The sequence below is a fragment of the Passer domesticus genome, chromosome 30 (genome assembly GCF_036417665.1).
Source record: "Passer domesticus isolate bPasDom1 chromosome 30, bPasDom1.hap1, whole genome shotgun sequence".
Taxonomy (NCBI): domain Eukaryota; kingdom Metazoa; phylum Chordata; class Aves; order Passeriformes; family Passeridae; genus Passer; species Passer domesticus.
Genome location: NC_087503.1, coordinates 256,086 through 274,416, shown reverse-complemented (window position 1 = coordinate 274,416; position 18,331 = coordinate 256,086). Strand labels below are relative to the sequence as shown.

Here is an 18,331-nt window from a genome sequence, read left to right as displayed (position 1 = left end):
AGCAGATCAACACTCTCAGCCAACTTGTTGTCACCATGGTTCCATGAGGCCGCAGAGTGTCACATGGTCTTCATGATTCCATGAGGCCTCACAGTGTCACAATGTCCCCTTGGTTCCATGGGACCCTGTGGTGTCACAAAGTCCCTTGGATTCTTGGGTCCCACAGTGTCACAATGGATCCTTGGTTCCATGAGGTCTTGCAGTGCAGCAATGGATCCTTGGTTCCACATTGTCACTATGGCCCCTAGGTTCCATGAAGCACTGCAGTATCAGAATGGTCTCCTTTGGTTGCCCAGTGTCACAATGGACCACTGATTACATCAAGCTCTGCAATGGCACAATGGTCCACTGGTTCCATGAGGTTGTTAAGTGTCTTAGTTGTCTCTCCATGGTTCCACAAGGCCAGTGTCACAATGGACCTTTGGCTCCATAGGGTCTCGCAGTGTCACAATGGCCCCTTGGTTCCATGACACCCCAAAGCATCATAATGGTCTCCACAGTTCTATGAGGGCCCATGGTGTCACAAGGGACCCTCTGTAGATGGGGCCTCACAGTGTCACAGTGATCCCTATATTCCATGGAGCCACACAGCTTCAGTACAGTCCCCTTGGTTTCATGAGGCCCAGCAACGTCACAGTGCTCTCCATGATTCCATGAAGCCCCATGGTGTCACAATGGTCCCTTGGTCTCACAGGGTCCCACAGTGTCACAATGGTCCTTTGGCTCCATGGGCCCTGTGCTGCTGCATTCCCCCCTCCCCTTCTCAGGCCACCCTGCCAGCTCAGAAATGCTCCTTGGGCCTCGGCCTTGGCCAACAGCCCCTGGGTTCAGCTCCTCTGCAGCTCAGCACAAACACTGTCTGCTCCAGGCACTGGTGCTGCCCAACCAGCTCCTGGTTTCTGGAGGAGCAGCCCCGGGAACTGGTTTTGTTCCCTCGGCGGCACAACATCCCTGTTCTCACTCTGCCAAAGAAAGCTGTTGATGCCAAGTGCAGCCAGGATGAACCATTGCTGTGACTGCAGCCCCTCTCTTGGGGCCCTACAAACAGCGCTGCAAAAGAAGCCCCTTGGAGCTGTCCTGGGCCAGCGACTCCCTCTGAGTGGGGCCTCTCCCAGCCGGGAACTCTCCCGTTTGCTGCACTCGGGGATCCTGAACAAGGACAGAGCCTAGGCCGATCCCCCCACTCCTCCAGGCTCAACCCTTCACCCGCTGGGGAGATGCCAAAGCATCCACAGGGAACATTTCCTGCTCTCAGAGGAATTTGTCACAGGTGCTTTGCACTGACTCTTTGTGTCTGTGTGCACACAGGAGTGCCTGTGCTAGGAAATGTGGCAGAAATGCTGCTCTCGGAGGGGTTGGAGTGCCTTGGACAGCTGAGTCAGTCAGGCCTGTAAATAAGGTTAAGTCATGATGTCTAAGCTAATTTGTTATAAGAGTTGCTGCTAAGAATTGTACTTCTGTTAAGTTTCATATAAGTTATAAGCTGATATAAATATTGTTAAATATTATTCCACTGTTACATCGCAAATCATAGGTTATAAGTAAGGTTAAATAGTGTTAAGTGCTGTTCTTTTGCTAAATTGTGACGTTTAAGGCAAAAATTAAGGTTAAGGTATAAGTTAAGTCCTGTTAAGTTTGATCTCTGTTCGGCTTTTGGGCGGTACTCCTTTTGTCCTTGCCATCACTGTCCTTTTGTCTCACACACACAAACACACACACACACACACACACACACACACACACACACACACACACACGCAGATAGGGACAGTTCACAGTTCATTTCTGGTTTGACTGCCTAGATTTTGTTTGATTGGTATTCCTGAAGTGTCCAGTCAGGAGCAGAGTGGCTCTTGCCAAAGAATTTTGTGGTGCTGTCACTTAATATTAAATCTGGTTTTTGCTGATCCCTTGCTGGGGATTTTTTCAGCGCTCCCAAGCCCTCATTGGTAACAGGGTGAAGGAGCCCTGGCCCAAGCTCTGGCCCTGGGGGACACAGGGATGCTGCCAGGGGGTCCCTGTCCCCCTGTCCCCCTGTCCCCCTGTCCCCCTTTCCCCCCACCAGGGCCCCAGCCCCTCGTCCCCGTGTCAGGCTCTGGGGTTGATCTCGTGGAACATCCTCTGGGGGAGGCTGCGGCACTGCGGGCAGGGGGACCCGGGGGGACAGGGGACCCCACTGTGCACAAGCAGTGTTGGACTGCTCTGGGGGAACTGTGAGGGGGGGCTGGGGCAGAGTGACCTCCCCAGTGATGTCACACAGCCCCTGTGTGACATCACAGCCCCTGTGATGTCACAGCCCACTCTGGGATGTCACCCTGTGATGTCATACAGCTGCTCTGTGATGTCACAGAAGACTCTGTGATGTCACAAAGTCACCATGTGATGTCACTGTCTGTTTTGTGGTGTCACAGCCTGCTCTATGATGTAACTCAGCCACCCAGTGATGTCACAACCCACTCTGATGTCACAGAGCCAGCCTCTATGATGGAAGAGTCTGCTCTATAACCTCACACCCTACCCTGTCCTGCCACAGCCAGCTCTGTGACGTCATAAGCCCCTCAGTGATGTCACAAAAACCCTCTCTGTGATGTGATACTGCCACTCTGTAATGTCACAGCACACACTTTCACATCACAGCCTGATCTATGATGTCACACTGCAATGTCATGAAGTCACAGCCTGCTGTGTGATGTCATAGAATCCCCTCTATGATGCTCTAGCTGCTCAATGACCTCACACAACAAACTCTGTGATGTCATAGCCCAACCTGTGACCTCACACAGCCCACTCTGTGCTGACACACAGCCCCTTGCTGACATCACAGCTGCTCTGTGCCTCTAGGACACAGCCACAGAGGTGCCGCTGTAACACAGCCCCCTCTGGGACATCCCCCAGCCCCTGCCAGTGCTGAGCCCCTGTCAGCTCTGTCTGTGCCCTGCTGGTGTCCCTGAGCTGCCCTGGCAGTGCCCCAGCCCTGCTGGGCTGTGCACAGGAGCTGCTCCTGGCCAGAGCTGTCTCTCTGCAGTGCTGCCCTTGCCAGGAGCTGCCTCTGGGCCAGGAGCCCGGCCCAGCTCAGCAGCACAGACACAGCACCAGGACTTTAATGACCCTCTGGGGCTTTGGTGCTCTTTGCATCAGACTCAGTATCTCAGAGTGTGCTCAGAGAACTTCTCAGAGACTCAAAAAGAGACTGAAACACAGAAGTTTCTCATACTTTAAACCGATCCTTCTGAGGGACAGGACTGAGAAAGTGTCCCCAGGTTGCAGCCAGAGAACAACACTGGAGGCAGTGATGACAGGTAGGGAGAAGCAAGGGAAAGATGTCTCTGATGCTGAGCAAACCTGCGCCTCTGTCCCTGCAGGCTGTCGTCATCCCCTGGCTGCCCCACCTGGCTGGCCCCTTCCTTTGCTGACAGCTCTGCCTCCTGCCTGCCTCTGCCTGCCCACACAAAGCCTTGGACTACTCCAGGCTCCTTCTGGGGGACACGTTGCACCACAGCCCTGCCCTGGCAGGGAAACTCCTTTCTCCCGCTGTCCAGTCTGGGCCTCCCCAGCTGCCCTTAGCACAATTATTTCTTCTTCAGGCTCATTCCCACTATGAAGAGAAGCTCCAGCCTCTGTGAAATCACCCTTTACTCCCTCCCGGACTACTCCTGTTCTGTCCTCAGTCTCCACACCAGTGAGCCCAGAGCTGCAGCCTCCTCCCACTGGTTATGTGATGAGGCTTCCAAACCCCATCTTGGGAGATTTTTGGGTCCTCTCCAAGGTCTGTGAAAATAGAAGGACAGTGGTCGAAATTATTTTCTCCCAAATCTTGCAGTGAGAGAAAACAACAACTCCAGCAAGGCCCTGTTGACTTCAAAATTGCTTCCTGAAGCAGAATATTCGAATAATTGTTATAGTTCCCATATTGTGGAGTAAATAACTCTTTTTTTTTTTTAAATTTACTCTGTGGTGTAAATAAGCCATGTTATCTAATCATGATCAGAATCAATCAGAGCCATATTTATATAAATATATCTGGTATTCCATCGTTAATCCTGTGGGACAAATTGCATTAAGGTTCAATTCTACCTCTCCAATCTTTTACACCTTTGAAAAAGTCTGAGGCTGATTCGATCCAGCCACTCCCAGTTTCCTTTTTCAGAAGGAATTTTAGAAGTAGAGGCCCTGCAGGGGTTTGAGGATTCATGGTGGGTGTTGGGTGTCATTTCTCCACCTCATGACTCAGCAGGAGTTTCTCCAATAAAGAAATAAAGCTTTTGCCTGAAGCTCCCACTTTGCCCATGACAGGAACCCCTGTGAGTGTCTGGGACATCCCGGCTCGTTGGCAGCCTGAGGACCACTGGGATGTCACCGTGGAGCCCCCGTGAGTGCCTGTGACAGATGGGTGCCTTTGCAGCCCAAGGTGCCCTGGGAGGTCACCGTGGAATGGCTGTGACTGTCTCTGACCACAGAAGATCTTTACCATCCCCAGAAAGCCCTGGGAGGTGTCCATGGAGCCCCCATCTCTGCCTGTGACATTCCAGCTCTTGAACAGCCTGGAGACTCTTGGAAAGTCCCCATGGAACCCCTCTGTGGGCCTGTGACTAATCTGATCCTTAGCATGGCCACCAGGGCTGGGACCAGCTGGGATGCTTGGTTTCCACAGGGCGGGTTTCAGGAATGAGATTCCCCAATTTCCTGCTCCCCCTAAAACCGCGCTGCCGATTGCTGCCCTCCTGCCTCCCATGGAAAGCACAAAAGGCAAAGATCCTGGGCTAGGATAGGAAGAATTTATTGGGAACAGCAACAAGATCAGGAACAAACAGGAACAGCAACAATATTGATAACAAAAGGGATAAGAAAAATGGAAAACTACAACTCAGCTGACTGTCTCTTCCCGGCCACAATTTCCTCCTGCCTGGGAAGGACACCCTTCTCCTCGAGGGGAGAGAGAGACTCCCTTTCCTGCCCCTGGCAATGACCAGAGGTGGGAGTGAATGGGATGTCACGGCCATGGACACAACCTCATGTTATTCGATTCCACATCATGTCATTGGCAGGGGCAGGAAAAGGGACAGGTGTCTTCCCAGCATGGATCACAGGAAACATGGATCACCAGGGCTCTGACCAGCATGGGTCATCCAGTGGGGGATGAAGCTGGAGCAGTTCATGAAGCTCTTCCTGCAGCAGGGGCATTTGCAGGGTTTCCCTTACCGGTGACTCCATTGGTGTTGGGTCAAGTTAGAGCTGCTGATGAAGCTCTTCCCACACTGGGGACACTGGTAGGGCCTCTCCCCAGTGTGGATGCGCCGGTGGGTGACGAGAGTGGAGTTGTGCTTGAAGCCCTGCCCGCAGTCGGGGCAGCGGAAGGGCCTCTCCTCGCTGTGAATCCGCTCATGCAGGAGGAGATTGCAGCTGCTGTGAAACCTCTTCTGACAGGTGTGGCACTCATAGGGCCTCTCCCCAGTGTGGATGCGCTGGTGGGTGACGAGTTGGGAATTGCGCTTGAAGCCCTTCCCGCAGTCGGGGCAGAGGAAGGGCCTCTCATCAGTGTGGATGCGCTGGTGGGTGACAAGGTGGGAGTTTTGCTTGAAGCCCTTCCCGCAGTCGGGGCAGAGGAAGGGCCTCTCCTCGCTGTGAATCCTCTGGTGCCTGAGGAGAGTGGAGCGGGTCTGAAATCTCTGCTGACACTCAAGGCATTCATAGGGCCTGTCCCCGGTGTGGATGCGTTGATGGGTCACAAGGGTGGATCTGTAGCTGAAGCCCTTCCCACACTCCCCACACTCGTAGGGCCATTCCCCGGTGTGGATCCTCTGGTGGCAGATCAGGTGGCAGCTCTGCCTGAAGCTCTTCCCACACTCCAAGCACTCGTAGGGCTTCTCCCCATCATGAAGCTGCTCATGGACCATCAGCTCTGAGCTCTGGCTGAAGCTCTGTCCACCTTCCTGCAACAGGCTGGGTCTTTCCTCCTCAGAGCACCCTGGGCTGGGTTTGGAGCACCTCCTCCTGCAGGATCTCAGGGAATTTTCTTCCCCATTGGATTCCTGTGCCATGGAGCCACTCAAAACGGCCTCTTCCACAAGGTTCTGCTGTGGAGATTTGTCCTCGCTGGTCTCCATCCTCATCTCCTTGTCTGAGGAAGGCAGGGCAAGGAGAGGATGGGATTTCCCACCATGCCAGAGGGAAGGGGAAGGAGATTCTCCCCGTGCATCCCTGGCAGGACGGCCTTGGAAGCAGGGTTGTCCTGCAGCCTTGGGCTGTGCTCTGCAGGGAGATGGAGCAGGAGAGAGAGGGAAAGGGGCTGTGACTTCCTCCTCACCTACCTGATGGTCCCGGGACATCTTCCTCTTCCTCGCAGCCTTCTCCTCCATCTGGCAGTGGTTTTGAGATGGGAAATTCTGTTTTGGGAGGAAAACAAGAGCTGAGTGCATTGAGTTATGTACAGGTTTGAGGGTAAACCAGGGGTACAGTCTAAGACAGAATTGCAATTTAAGAAGAAAATTAAGATTAAGGCAATGATACAGAAACACTGCCTTAAACTGACAGTCAGGATATAACCTGGCACCCTGTTGGTCAGGGTGCTGGTAGCAGTCCCATTAGATGGTGGCCTCAGTCCTGTTGCAGTGATGAACGTGATTCTGTCGAAGCGGTGATCCTGTAGAAGGATCTGGTCTTCCTCTTAAGGTCCAGTGGTGGTGATGGAGCTCTTTTCCTCTGGGAATCCAGTAGCCAATGTGCTCCTGGTGCTGCAAGTCTCAGCTTATATCCAGGTAGGAATGCGTGGCTCCTCCCCCTGGGCGGAGCATTCCACAATGGGATGATGTCATTTTATCAGTCCTGCAGGGACACTCAATGGCCCATTAACCTAAGATAGCCCCTGGGGATGTTATCAGGGCTGAGTCATGGAAGAGATAAAGAACACTGCCCCGCCTGTTTATAACAGTTTCTAAAGGTGGTGATGGAAAACATGCATTTGGTTACATCTTGCACTGCAACCTGAAACAGTGGGGTAATCCCTGCTCGGGGGGTGAACACCATCCCCCCTACCCAAGCTGGCTCAGGTGTAAAACCCTCTCCCTGAGAAGGCCACACACACAGGGGACAATGTCACACTTTGGGGTCCCAGGGTCCCCATCTCCAGCCTCCAGCCAATCCAGTTACTTGGGGCTCTCTTCCTCTCCCCACTGCCCTGTCCTGGTTAAGGGCAAATTTGGGAGAAAACCTCGAAAAGGGGATTCCACTAGAAAGCAAATTCAAGCGGCCCCTCCACCAACCAGTTTGGGAAAATATTTCCTTGGAGAAAAGTAGAAAAAACCTGGTTATTTAACAGGCAAGGGATTCACTAGCAGAGCAAATGACCAATATTAAACAACAAAACCTCTTGCCACTCCAAAAGAGATGACAAACTCAGCAAGTCCCTCCCTGGGCTGTAGCTCAGCACACTCATTCTCTTATCAGTCTCTTATCTGTCTCTTATCAGTTCCTCCATCACTGGAAAAGCCACAGCCCAGACTCAGCCCAATGGGCCACAGGTGTGAGCTGCCAGTGCCCTTCTGGGTGATCAGTCCAGAGCAGGTTAAAACAGCTCCAAAGAAAAAGAAAAATCACAGTCCAGGGAACTTCTCTGCCTCAGAGAGCTAAAAAACCCCTAAAAGCCAAGGAGAGCCCTGTCCCACCATCTGTCCCTCCAGGAGCTGGAATGTGGAGGAGTGAGTGCAGTTTGTAAAACAAACTGCTCACTTCTTCCTCCCTCCCTTCGCTCTCAGAACCAGCCTTAAATGTGCAGAACTCATTTCTGGGCTAAACAGACAAATGTGGGTAGGAGCATGATCCCAGGTCCAGCCCTTCTGGGGGTTTGGGGTGTCTCTGTCCCTCTGACCCCGATGATGTTTGGGTGGGGTCACACCAGGGCTGAGAGGGACAGAGACCCCCCCAGCCTCCACAGGGATGGGAAGGTCGGAGAGCCCCCCAGCCCCAAGCACCCTCAGCAGTGAGAGGGACACAGAGCCCCTGGTCCCCAGCCCTGCACATTCCCTGAGGCCAGAGGGATGGAGAGACCACCGAGCAACCAGCAGGGCAAGGGGACAGAGACCCCCGAGGATCCCCTGGGCTGAGAGGGACAGAGACTGCCCCGAGCATCCCCCTGGCATGGGGGTGAGAGGGAGGGAGACCCCCAGGCATTCCCTGGGGTGAGAATGATGGACACCACCTCAGGAATGGCCTGAGGTGACAGGGACAGGGACAGAATCCCCCCAAGCCCCTCCCAAGCATCCCTCAAGCATCCCCTGGGCACTGGACAAAATAAACTTGGCAGAAATCAAACTTCACACCATGTTAAATGCCTTGAGGAACATTTGCTCTTGCCACAAGTCACTTGTGATGGAAATGTAAACAAATCCCAAACATTAATAAACCAACAATGGAAGCAATTCTGTGCCAATTTCAAGTTTCATCGGTTCCTGCACAGCTCCAGCTCAGCTGCTGGCAGGTTCCAAAAAAAAAAAAAAAAAAAAGATGGAAATTTGGCCCAAGATTATTAAAGGAAGGAAAAACTCTGTATAGCTGTGACAAAGGTGACAGGGACGAAGACACTTATGATTTTCACATGTGGCAAAGTCTCCAAGCCTGTGAATTCAGGACTAATTTAGGAATCTAGCTACTTGAGCTGGGCTTCCTGTGGGACTTCTAGCAGCCTTGCGTTCCTCACATTGGGGTGAATGAATCCCATTCCTAAACCTCAGCCTGTGCAGACCGAGCATCCCAGCTGGTCCCAACCCTGGTGGACATGGCAACATCCTTGGGAGTGGGGGAGAATCCCATTCCTAAACCCTGGTCCATGGAAACCGAGCATCCCAGCTGGTCCCAGCCCTGGTGGCCATGGCAACAGCCTTGGGAGCGGATCCCTGGCTAGGGCTGTGGGAACCTCTTCCCTCTGGTGCCCAGGGACAGGACTGGAGGGAAGGGCTGCAGCTGAGTCGGGGCAGGCTCAGGTTGGATCTCAGGAAAAGGTTTTTCCCCAGAGGCTGCTGGGGCACTGCCCAGGCTCCCCAGGGAAGGCTCCCAGCTCCAGGGCTCTCTGAGCTCCAGCAGCGTTTGGACAGTGCTGCCAGGCCCAGGCTGGCATTGTTGGGGTGTCCTGTGCAGGGCCAGCAGTTGGACTCCAGGATCCTGATGGGTCCCTCCCAGCTCAGCCAATTCTGTGGATCTGGGATCCCATGACCCTGGGGATGGGGCTGCCAATGGTTGCCATGGCAACGGGCTCTGGCTGCAGGCATGAGCTGGTGTCCATGGCAACCACCCCTGGCATGGGGTCTGCATGGAACTGCCAAGGGACTGACCATAGCAACAGGGGGCTGGGGATGGTTGCCATGGAAACTGACCATAGCAACAGGGGGCTGGGGATGGTTGCCTGCTAAGGATCAGATTTGTCACAGGTCCTCAGAGGGGTTCCATGGGGACATTCCAAGAGTCTCCAGGCTGTTTAAGAGCTAGAATGTCACAGGCAGAGACAGGGGCTCCATGGACACCTCCCAGGGGTTTCTGGGGATGGTAAAGAGCCCTGTGGTCAGAGGCAGACACAGCCATTCCATGGTGACATCCCAGGAGTCCCCAGGCTGCCACAGAGCCGGGATGTCCCAGACACTCACAGCGGTTCCTGTCATGAGCACAGTGGGAGCTTCAGGCAAAAGCTTCATTTCTTTATTACAGAAACTCCTGTTGAGACATGAGGTGGAGAAATTACTTCCAACAGCCACCATGGAACCTCAAACCCCTGCAGGACCCCTAGACTTGTAAAATTCCTTCTAAGAGAGGAGACTGGGAGAGGCTGCATCCAACCCCAGCCCAGACTTTGTCAAAGGTTTATGTATAAAAGATTGGAGAGGTGGAATTGAACCTTAATGCAATTTGTCCCACACGATTAATGATGGAGTACCAGAGAAATTTATATAAATACAGCCCTGATGGATTGTGATCATGATTAGTCAGAAAGATCTTAACCACAGTACTGGAATTATAACAATTATTAGAATATTCTGTTCTAGGAAGCAATTTTGAAGTCAACAATGCCTTGCTGGAGTTGTTGGAGCCCATTGCAGGCAGAGCCTCCTGCTCCAGCAGGAACTGCCTTTCCTGTGCCATCAACAGGGCAGGTCCCACTGCAGGAAAAGCCCCAGGCCAGCCCCAGCACAGGGAAGGGCTCGGGCACAAGGGCAGAGTGCCGTGCTGGGAGCTGTGCCAGGCAGAGCCTGAGGCACCAAAGGCACCTTGGCAGCAGCAGCTGCTTGCAGGGCATGGCCAGAAGCCTCCCTTGGCAGCCCGGCCTGGTGGCCAGCACTGCAGAGCTGCTGCCTCAGGGCTCATTTCTGCCTGGGGTCTGAAAAGCCACTTGTGCTCCAGGAGCCTGCCTGGGAAGCCATTGGCCCCAGCACCTTGGGGACAAGATATGAATGACAAAACTCTTCATGCCAGCAGAGACAAGGCAGGGGCAGAGGAAAGGAGAGAGCCAGGCGCAGGGGACAGGGCTGCCATGGTGATGGCTGTGAGGTCACTGCCCCTGCAGCAGCCTGGCTGCCCTCAGCAGACATTCTGGCCAGAAGCGTAGTGAGGGCAGCCAGCACATCAGAGAACCCACACAACAGCAATTCTGTCCTTGGGGATGAGAGGGTTTCAGTGGGTCAGGCTGCACAAAGGTCCTGCTTTTGGAGAAGTCCTGGGGTTGGGAATCCACTTTTCTGGGAAAACAGTTGCAGTTTTGTGCCGCTCTCATAATTGTAAAATATTTCCTCCTTCTAACAAATGTAAATCCGCCCTCATTCAGTTTAAAGACATTGACCCTTTTTCTCTCACTGCAAGATTTGGGAGAAAATAATTTCGACCACTGTTCTTCTATTTTCACAGACCTTGGAGAGGACCCAAAAATCTCCCAAGATGGGGTTTGGAAGCCTCATCACATAACCAGTGGGAGGAGGCTGCAGGCTCTGGGCTCACTGGTGTGGAGACTGAGGACAGAACAGGAGTAGACTGGGAGGGAGTAAAGGGTGGTTTCATAGAGGCTGGAGCTTCTCTTCATAGTGGGAATGAGCCTGAAGAAGAAATAATTGTGCTAAGGGCAGCTGGGGAGGCCCAGACTGGACAGCGGGAGAAAGGAGTTTCCCTGCCAGGGCAGGGCTGTGGTGCAACGTGTCCCCTAGAAGGAGCCTGGAGCAGTCCAAGGCTTTGTGTGGGCAGGCAGAGGCAGGCAGGAGGCAGAGCTGTCAGCAAAGGAAGGGGCCGGCCAGGTGGGGCAGCCAGGGGATGACAACAGCCTGCAGGGACAGAAGCGCAGGTTTGCTCAGCATCAGAGACATCTTTTCCTCGCTTCTCCCCACCTGTCATCATTGCCTCCAGTGTTGTTCTCTGGCTGCAACCTGGGGACACTTTCTCAGACCTGTCCCTCAGAAGGATCGGTTTAAAGTATGAGAAACTTCTGTGTTTCAGTCTCTTTTTGAGTCTCTGAGAAGTTCTCTGAGCACACTCTGAGATACTGAGTCTGATGCAAAGAGCACCAAAGCCCCAGAGGGTCATTAAAGTCCTGGTGCTGTGTCTGTGTTGCTGAGCTGGGCCGGGCTCCTGGCCCAGAGGCAGCTCCTGGCAAGGGCAGCACTGCAGAGAGACAGCTCTGGCCAGCGGCAGCTCCTGTGCACAGCCCAGCAGGGCTGGGGCACTGCCAGGGCAGCTCAGGGACACCAGCAGGGCACAGACAGAGCTGACAGGGGCTCAGCACTGGCAGGGGCTGGGGGATGTCCCAGAGGGGGCTGTGTTACAGCGGCACCTCTGTGGCTGTGTCCTAGAGGCACAGAGCAGCTGTGATGTCAGCAAGGGGCTGTGTGTCAGCACAGAGTGGGCTGTGTGAGGTCACAGGTTGGGCTATGACATCACAGAGTTTGTTGTGAGAGGTCACTGAGTAACTACAGCATCATAGAGGGGATTCTGTGACATCACAGAGCAGGCTGTTACTTCATGATATGGCTGTGTGACATCATAGATCAAGCTGTGAGGTCAAAGTTTGTGCTGTGACATTAGAGAGTGGCAGTATCACATCATAGAGAGGTTTTTGTGACATCACTGAGGGGGTTGTGACATCACAGAGCTGGCTGTGATGTCATAGAATAGGGTGTGAGGCCATGGAGCAAACTCTGCCAACATGGAAAGTGGCTTTGTGACATCAGAGAGTGGGTTGTGACATCGCCGTGTGACTGTGTAACATCACAGAGCAGGCTGTGACATCACAGAGTAGGTGTGTTTCATCTCAGAGTTGCCTTCGACATCGAGGAGTAGGCTCTGTGACATAAATGGCTGGACATCATAGAACGGATTATGCCATCACAGGGTATCTCTCTGACATCACAGAGGGGCTGTGACATCACAGGTCAGTTTGTGACATCATTGAATGGCTGTATGACATCCCAGGGTAGGTTGTGTGATATCACAGAAGAATGTGTGGCATCATCATGTGGGCTGTGACATCACAGGGGGCTGTGTGACATCACAGATCAGCTGTGTGACATCACAGGAGCTGTGTGAGGTCACTGGGGAGGTCCCTCTGCCCCAGCCCCCCCTCACAGTTCCCCCAGAGCAGTCCAATGCTGCTCGTGCACAGCGGGGGTCTCCTGACCGGGTCCCCCCACCCCCGGTTCCGCAGCCTCCCCCAGAGGATGTTCCACGAGATCAACCCCAGAGCCTGACACGGGGACAGGGGGTCGGGGCCCTGGTGGGGGGACAGGGGGACAGGGACCCCCCGGCAGCATCCTCGTGTCCCCCAGGGCCAGAGCCTGGGCCAGGGCTCTTTCACCCTCTTATGCACGAGCGCTTGGGAGCGCGCAAAAAATCCCCAGCAAGGGATCAGCAAAAACCAGATTTAATATTAAGTGACAGCAGCTCAAAGTTCCTTGGCAAGAGTCACTCTGTTCCTGAATGGGCAATTCAGGCACACAAAGGAAACAAAGAAACAACAAAGCCAAAACCAATCCAGGCAATCAAACCAGAAATGAAACAAGAACTCTCCCTATGTGTGTGAGTGTGCCAAAAGGGCAGTGAAGGCAAGGATAAAAGGAATATGGCCTAAAAGCTTAACACAGCTAAAACCTAACAGGACTAAACCTTGACTTCTACCTCGAACTTCACAATTTAGCAAAAGAACAAAGCTTAACAGTATTTCACCTAACTTGCAACCTATGCCATACCAATTTAATAGAGAAATAACACTTAACAGTATTTAACTCAGCTTATAACTTATATTAAACATAACAACATAGCAAAGGAGCAACTCTTAGCAGCAGTTAACTTCACTTAGACCTTGTGATAAGTCACCTCACTTACAGGCCTGGCTGACTCAGCTATCCAAGGCACTCCAACCCCTCCGAGAGCAGCATTTCTGCCACATTTCCTAGCACAGGCACTCCTGTGTGCACACAGACACAAAGAGTCAGTGCAAGGCACCTGTGAAAAATTCCCCTGAGAGCAGGAAATGCTCCCTGTGGATCCTTTGGCATCTCCCCAGCGGGTGAAGGGTTGAGCCTGGAGGAGTGGGGGGATCGGCCTAGGCTCTGTCCTTGTTCAGGATCCCCGAGTGCAGCAAACGGGAGAGTTCCCGGCTGGGAGAGGCCCCACTCAGAGGGAGTCGCTGGCCCAGGACAGCTCCAAGGGGCTCCTTTTGGAGCGCTGTTTGTAGGGCCCCAAGAGTGGGGCTGCAGTCACAGCAATGGTTCATCCTGGCCACACTTGGCATCAACAGCTTTCTTTGGCAGTGTGAGAACAGGCATGTTGTGCCCCTGAGGGAACAAAACCAGTTCCCAGGGCTGCTCCTCCAGAAACCAGGAGCTGGTTGGGCAGCACCAGTGCCTGGAGCAGACAGTGTTTGTGCTGAGCTGCAGAAGAGCTGAGCCCAGGGGCTGTTGGCCAAGGCCGAGGCCCAAGGAGCATTTCTGAGCTGGCAGGGCGGCCTGAGAAGGGGAGGGGGGAATGCAGCAGCACAGGGCCCATGGAACCAAGGGACCATTGTGACACTGTGGGGCCTTGTGACACCAAGGGTCCATTGTAACATTGTGGGGCCTCCTGCAACCGTGGAGACCATTATGACACTTTGGGGTGTCATGGGACCAAGGGGCCACTGTGACACTGAGGGGACTCCAGGAAGCCAAATGTCCCTTGTGACATTGCAAGGCCTCGTGGAACCATGGAGGCACCATTAAGTGACTTTACAGCCTCATGGAACCATGGGGCCGCTGTGACAAGGAGGGCACTCATGGAATCATGAAGATACTATGGGGCCCTATGGAATAAGTAAAGCATTTTGATACTGTGAGGCCTCATGGAACCAGTGAGACCATTGTGACCCTGGAGGTCCCCACAGAACCAAGAGGAACATTGTGATACTGTGGGGCCTTGTGAAACCAAGAGGACTTTGTGACACTGCAGGGCTGGAACCAAAGTTCCATTGTGACATTGCAGGGCCTCGTCGCATCAGTGCTCCATTGTGACACTGGGCAACCAAAGGAGACAATTGTGACACTCCAGGGCTGCATGGAACCAAAGCTCCAGGGCGACACAGAGGGGCCTCCTGTCATCAATGGTCTATTGTGACACTGTGGAGCCAAAGGAGACCATTGTGACACTGCAAACCCCCAGGGTCCAAAGGTCCATTGTGACATTGCAGTGCTCATGGAACAGAGGAGTCACATGTCATTGTGGGGCCTAGGGAACCACAGAGACCATTGTGACAATGCAAGGCTTCATGGAACCCAGGCATCGTTGTGACATTATGAGGCACCATAAAACTAAGGGAACCCGGAACAAGTCTGGCTGGTTTGGCCTTCTGGGCCCCCTGAATGGTCCAGCTGACCTTGGTATGTTGAGAATCTCCTGTTACCTCCTACTGAAACACTGGGGCTCCGTGCTTTCCTTCCTATGGAAAAGAACTCTCCTTCTCCTCCAGGCACACATGGCCAGAATTCAGATTTCACCTCCAAATTTCCTTATATCAAGGAATTCTTTCCACAGGAATATTGCCAGGACAAGTCTGGCTGGCAGTGGTTTCATGGTCACTTCCCATCTGTCTTCAAAACACTGGTGAAGGCTCCGTGCTTTCCTTCCTAGGGAAAGAACTGTCCTAGGGAAAGAACTGTCCTGCTTCTCCAGGCACCCATGGCCAAGACTGGGGTTCCATCTCCAAAATTCCCTAAATCCAAAGACTGCTCCCAGACAAAATCTGCCATTCCTGACAACTGTGCTGGCCTTGGCCTAGTGAGGCTCTCACCTGCCTTCCAAACACTGGGGCTCTGTGCTTTCCTTCCAATTGAAAAGAACTGTCCCTCTTGGCCAGGTGCCCATGACCAGAATTGGGATTTCGCCTCCAACATTCCCTATTGTGACAGACTGGAGGAGATTGTTGGCTGGAAACATTTCACGTGTGGGGGAGGAAGGGGCAGGTCCAGCTTTGCCCTGGAACCCCAGCACTGCCCTGTCCTGGAACCCCAATCCCCCCAGAGCCTCTATCCCAGCCCAGCAGTGGCTGCCAGTCCCTTGCACAGCACAGGCAATGCTCCACAGCCACCTCTGGAACCACCAGCCCAGCTCCTTAGCGACCAAATGAGCCCAAGTCTCACCTGGGGGAAGGGCCCAGGAAGACCAAGGGGTATTGAAGGCTGACCACAAGGCAAGCACACATCTTGACTCTACCTCCTCTTGGAATTTCTTTCTGAACACGGCTGGAATCCAGGAGGCGGTAGCTGTGTGTGTGCTCCTCTGTATCTTTCTTACTTTTTTTCTCTCTCCCTGTCTGCTTCTACTTTATATGCCCCTTGGAAATTTTGATGAACTTAAAGTTTATCAGGCTTAGAGTTTGCGAAGTTGAATGTGCCAAATTAATGCTTTGAAAAGTGTTTTTTGTTGATTTAATGTCATAATAAACCTTTTCCCAAAGTATCTCTGATTTTCTAAAGTTCCCGGTAAAGGCTGTATTGCTCTTTTGAGCTTTTCAGAATCTCTTGCTGGTATTTCTCCAGGGAGTCCAACTCAGAGTACATAAACAATTGTAATTCCTATTAAAAGTCTCCTTGAGAGAGTTTTTTAGTGGATGGGAGTCAGGGCTTGTCTGTCCTGCTTGGCACAGCCCAGGCAGGGCTTTCCCAGCCACATTCCACACTCCATTGCCCAGCTGGAGCCGCTGGTGCCTCTGAGTTCTGCTGGCCCAGCCCCAGGGATGCTCTCCTTGTCTGCCCATTCCCCCACGGTCTCTGGGCAGGGATGGCCTCAGTGGGGGCTGCTGACATCCTCAGCAACTTGGAGCCTGCTGCTGGATTTTACTGCTCCAGAGGCTTGTTCAGCCTTCAGCTCTTCAGTGCAGGAATTCAGTGCCCCAGGGCTCATTAACATTGAAAACACCTTAACAAGCCAAGCCTTTGGGAATAATTTGATTTTAGCTTTCAAATCTTGTGTGGTGAATTCAACACATTTCATAAGTGTATTCGAAGTGAATGTATAATTGAATGAATACTTACAAAGAGAGTGAGAAAACATTTTTTAGGTCCTAAATAGTTCTTTTTTTCCTGATCATAAATTGATATGTGCAATCTCCAATTGGCACTGAATCCAAGTACCTCCTCATGCAGTTTGAATAGATATGAAAATCAAGACCCTTCATGGCTGACAATCAATCAGACTCTGTCCCTACCCCCACCCCACCATTTCCCCCATCCAAGCCCTGGCACTCAGAGCAGCCTTGTGCAAATCTCAGCTCCCTCCAGCCCAGGCTGCACCTGCAGTTTTCAGCTCCTTGGCTCCAACTCCCACCTGCTTTCCTTGGAGAAGGAACTGCCTGAGACACCGAGGGATGCTCATTTATTGTCAGCCAACAAAGCCAAGAGAAGGCACAGCTCCATCAAATGCAAAAGTTATTCTTCTCCCCAGCTCTGCCCTGCCCCTAATCCCCACAGCCTGTCCTGTTTCCTTCATCCCTCCTTTCCCAGGCACTTTCTGGGACAAGGGAGCTCTGCTCTGGCTATGGAGGGAGGTCCAAGTGCAGCCACTGGAGTGGGAGCCACAACTCATCAGGTTTGTGCCCTTTGAGAGACCAGGAACTAGTGAGACTCAGAGGCACAGAAGGGTTTCTCTTCATCGCCAACATAAAAAATGTGAACATGATAAAATTTAAGAAACATCAAACCCCTTCCCTCAGTTCTTGTGACATCCCAGCAACATCTGACATGACAACAATCCACAAGGGATTGCCATACAGGAAGGATTTTACACAAAGACATAAGAAGAGGTGATATAAAAGACAAAACTACAATGAGATTCTGACTAAGGAGGTATTTAAACTTCTGAAAGATTGGGCAATTCCCTGATGCTCAAATCATGAAGCCAAGCAAGGACGACACATTGGAATGAGCAGAGAGCATCTGGAGGAAGACTTCTGGGAGCAATGCGAAGGACAAGGATCCAGCTGCTCTAAATAAAGAGATGTCCTTAGACATGGCCATTTCAAAAGCAGAGCTGGAAACACGTAAAGGAGGGTGTCATGAAATATTAGAGTGAATGATATTCGTGGCAAAGATAGAGGAGAAGATCCGTATTTCTCCTCTTGCCATAAGTAGAAGAATCTAGTAGAATCAGGAAATTTCTTTTCCTGGTGGGAAAACTTGGCCATTTCTTAAAAGTACTCAAATGACCCAGATAATAAAGATTTCCTTGTATATTATGAAATGTACAAGTATTAAAACATGTGTCCATTTCCAAGCAGACATCAGTTGTGTGCTCATGAACAGGAAGTGCCACTTGTGCCCTGAGGTGCCCAGCTGGGATTGGATCTTTCTGAGAGCACCTGAGGGAGAGCAGAGCACCTTGCAAGCTGCAGGTCCCTGACAGCCCCGCAGGGCTCCTGTCCCATCAACATCTGCTCTGCTCCAGTCTGAAACGGGGCCCAGCATGGTGCTGGGATCATCAGAGAGCTGAGGTGTGTGCTGGAATTCAATGTCCTCCCCATCCTGCAGCAGCCCTGCATTTCCCTGCTCCAGCCTTGGTCTCCAGCACAGCCATGGAGGCTCTTTGGGCTCCTGACTGTTCCTGCAGCCCCCAAGGGCAGCTGAGCTCTGCCTGTGGCACAGTCAGCCCTGGCCAGCACAGGCCATGCTCAGCAATTGCTTGTGTGTGCCTGGCCTTGCTGTCAGCCCCGGCAGCGGCTGCGTGGCCCCTTGGTGGCCCTGTGCTGGCCCAGCCATGGTGGCCCAGCCCCTGTGCAGGTCCAGCCCAGGCCAGGAGCATTGCGGCTGGGAACGGCCCCTGTGCCGTGCTGCCCACAGCAGCCTTG

The 18,331-nt window shown here is 52.7% G+C and overlaps 1 protein-coding gene across 1 annotated transcript in view; it reads right to left on the bottom strand.

Moving 5' to 3' along the window:
• Window positions 1-5,195: 5,195 nt before the first annotated feature.
• LOC135287546 (zinc finger protein 501-like) overlaps window positions 5,196-18,331 on the bottom strand; it is a 126,532-nt gene continuing 113,396 nt past the window's right edge. The window contains exon 4 of the mRNA XM_064400839.1: window positions 5,196-5,926. Coding sequence (XP_064256909.1) covers window positions 5,196-5,926 — 731 coding nt within the window. The remainder of the gene's footprint in view (window positions 5,927-18,331) is intronic.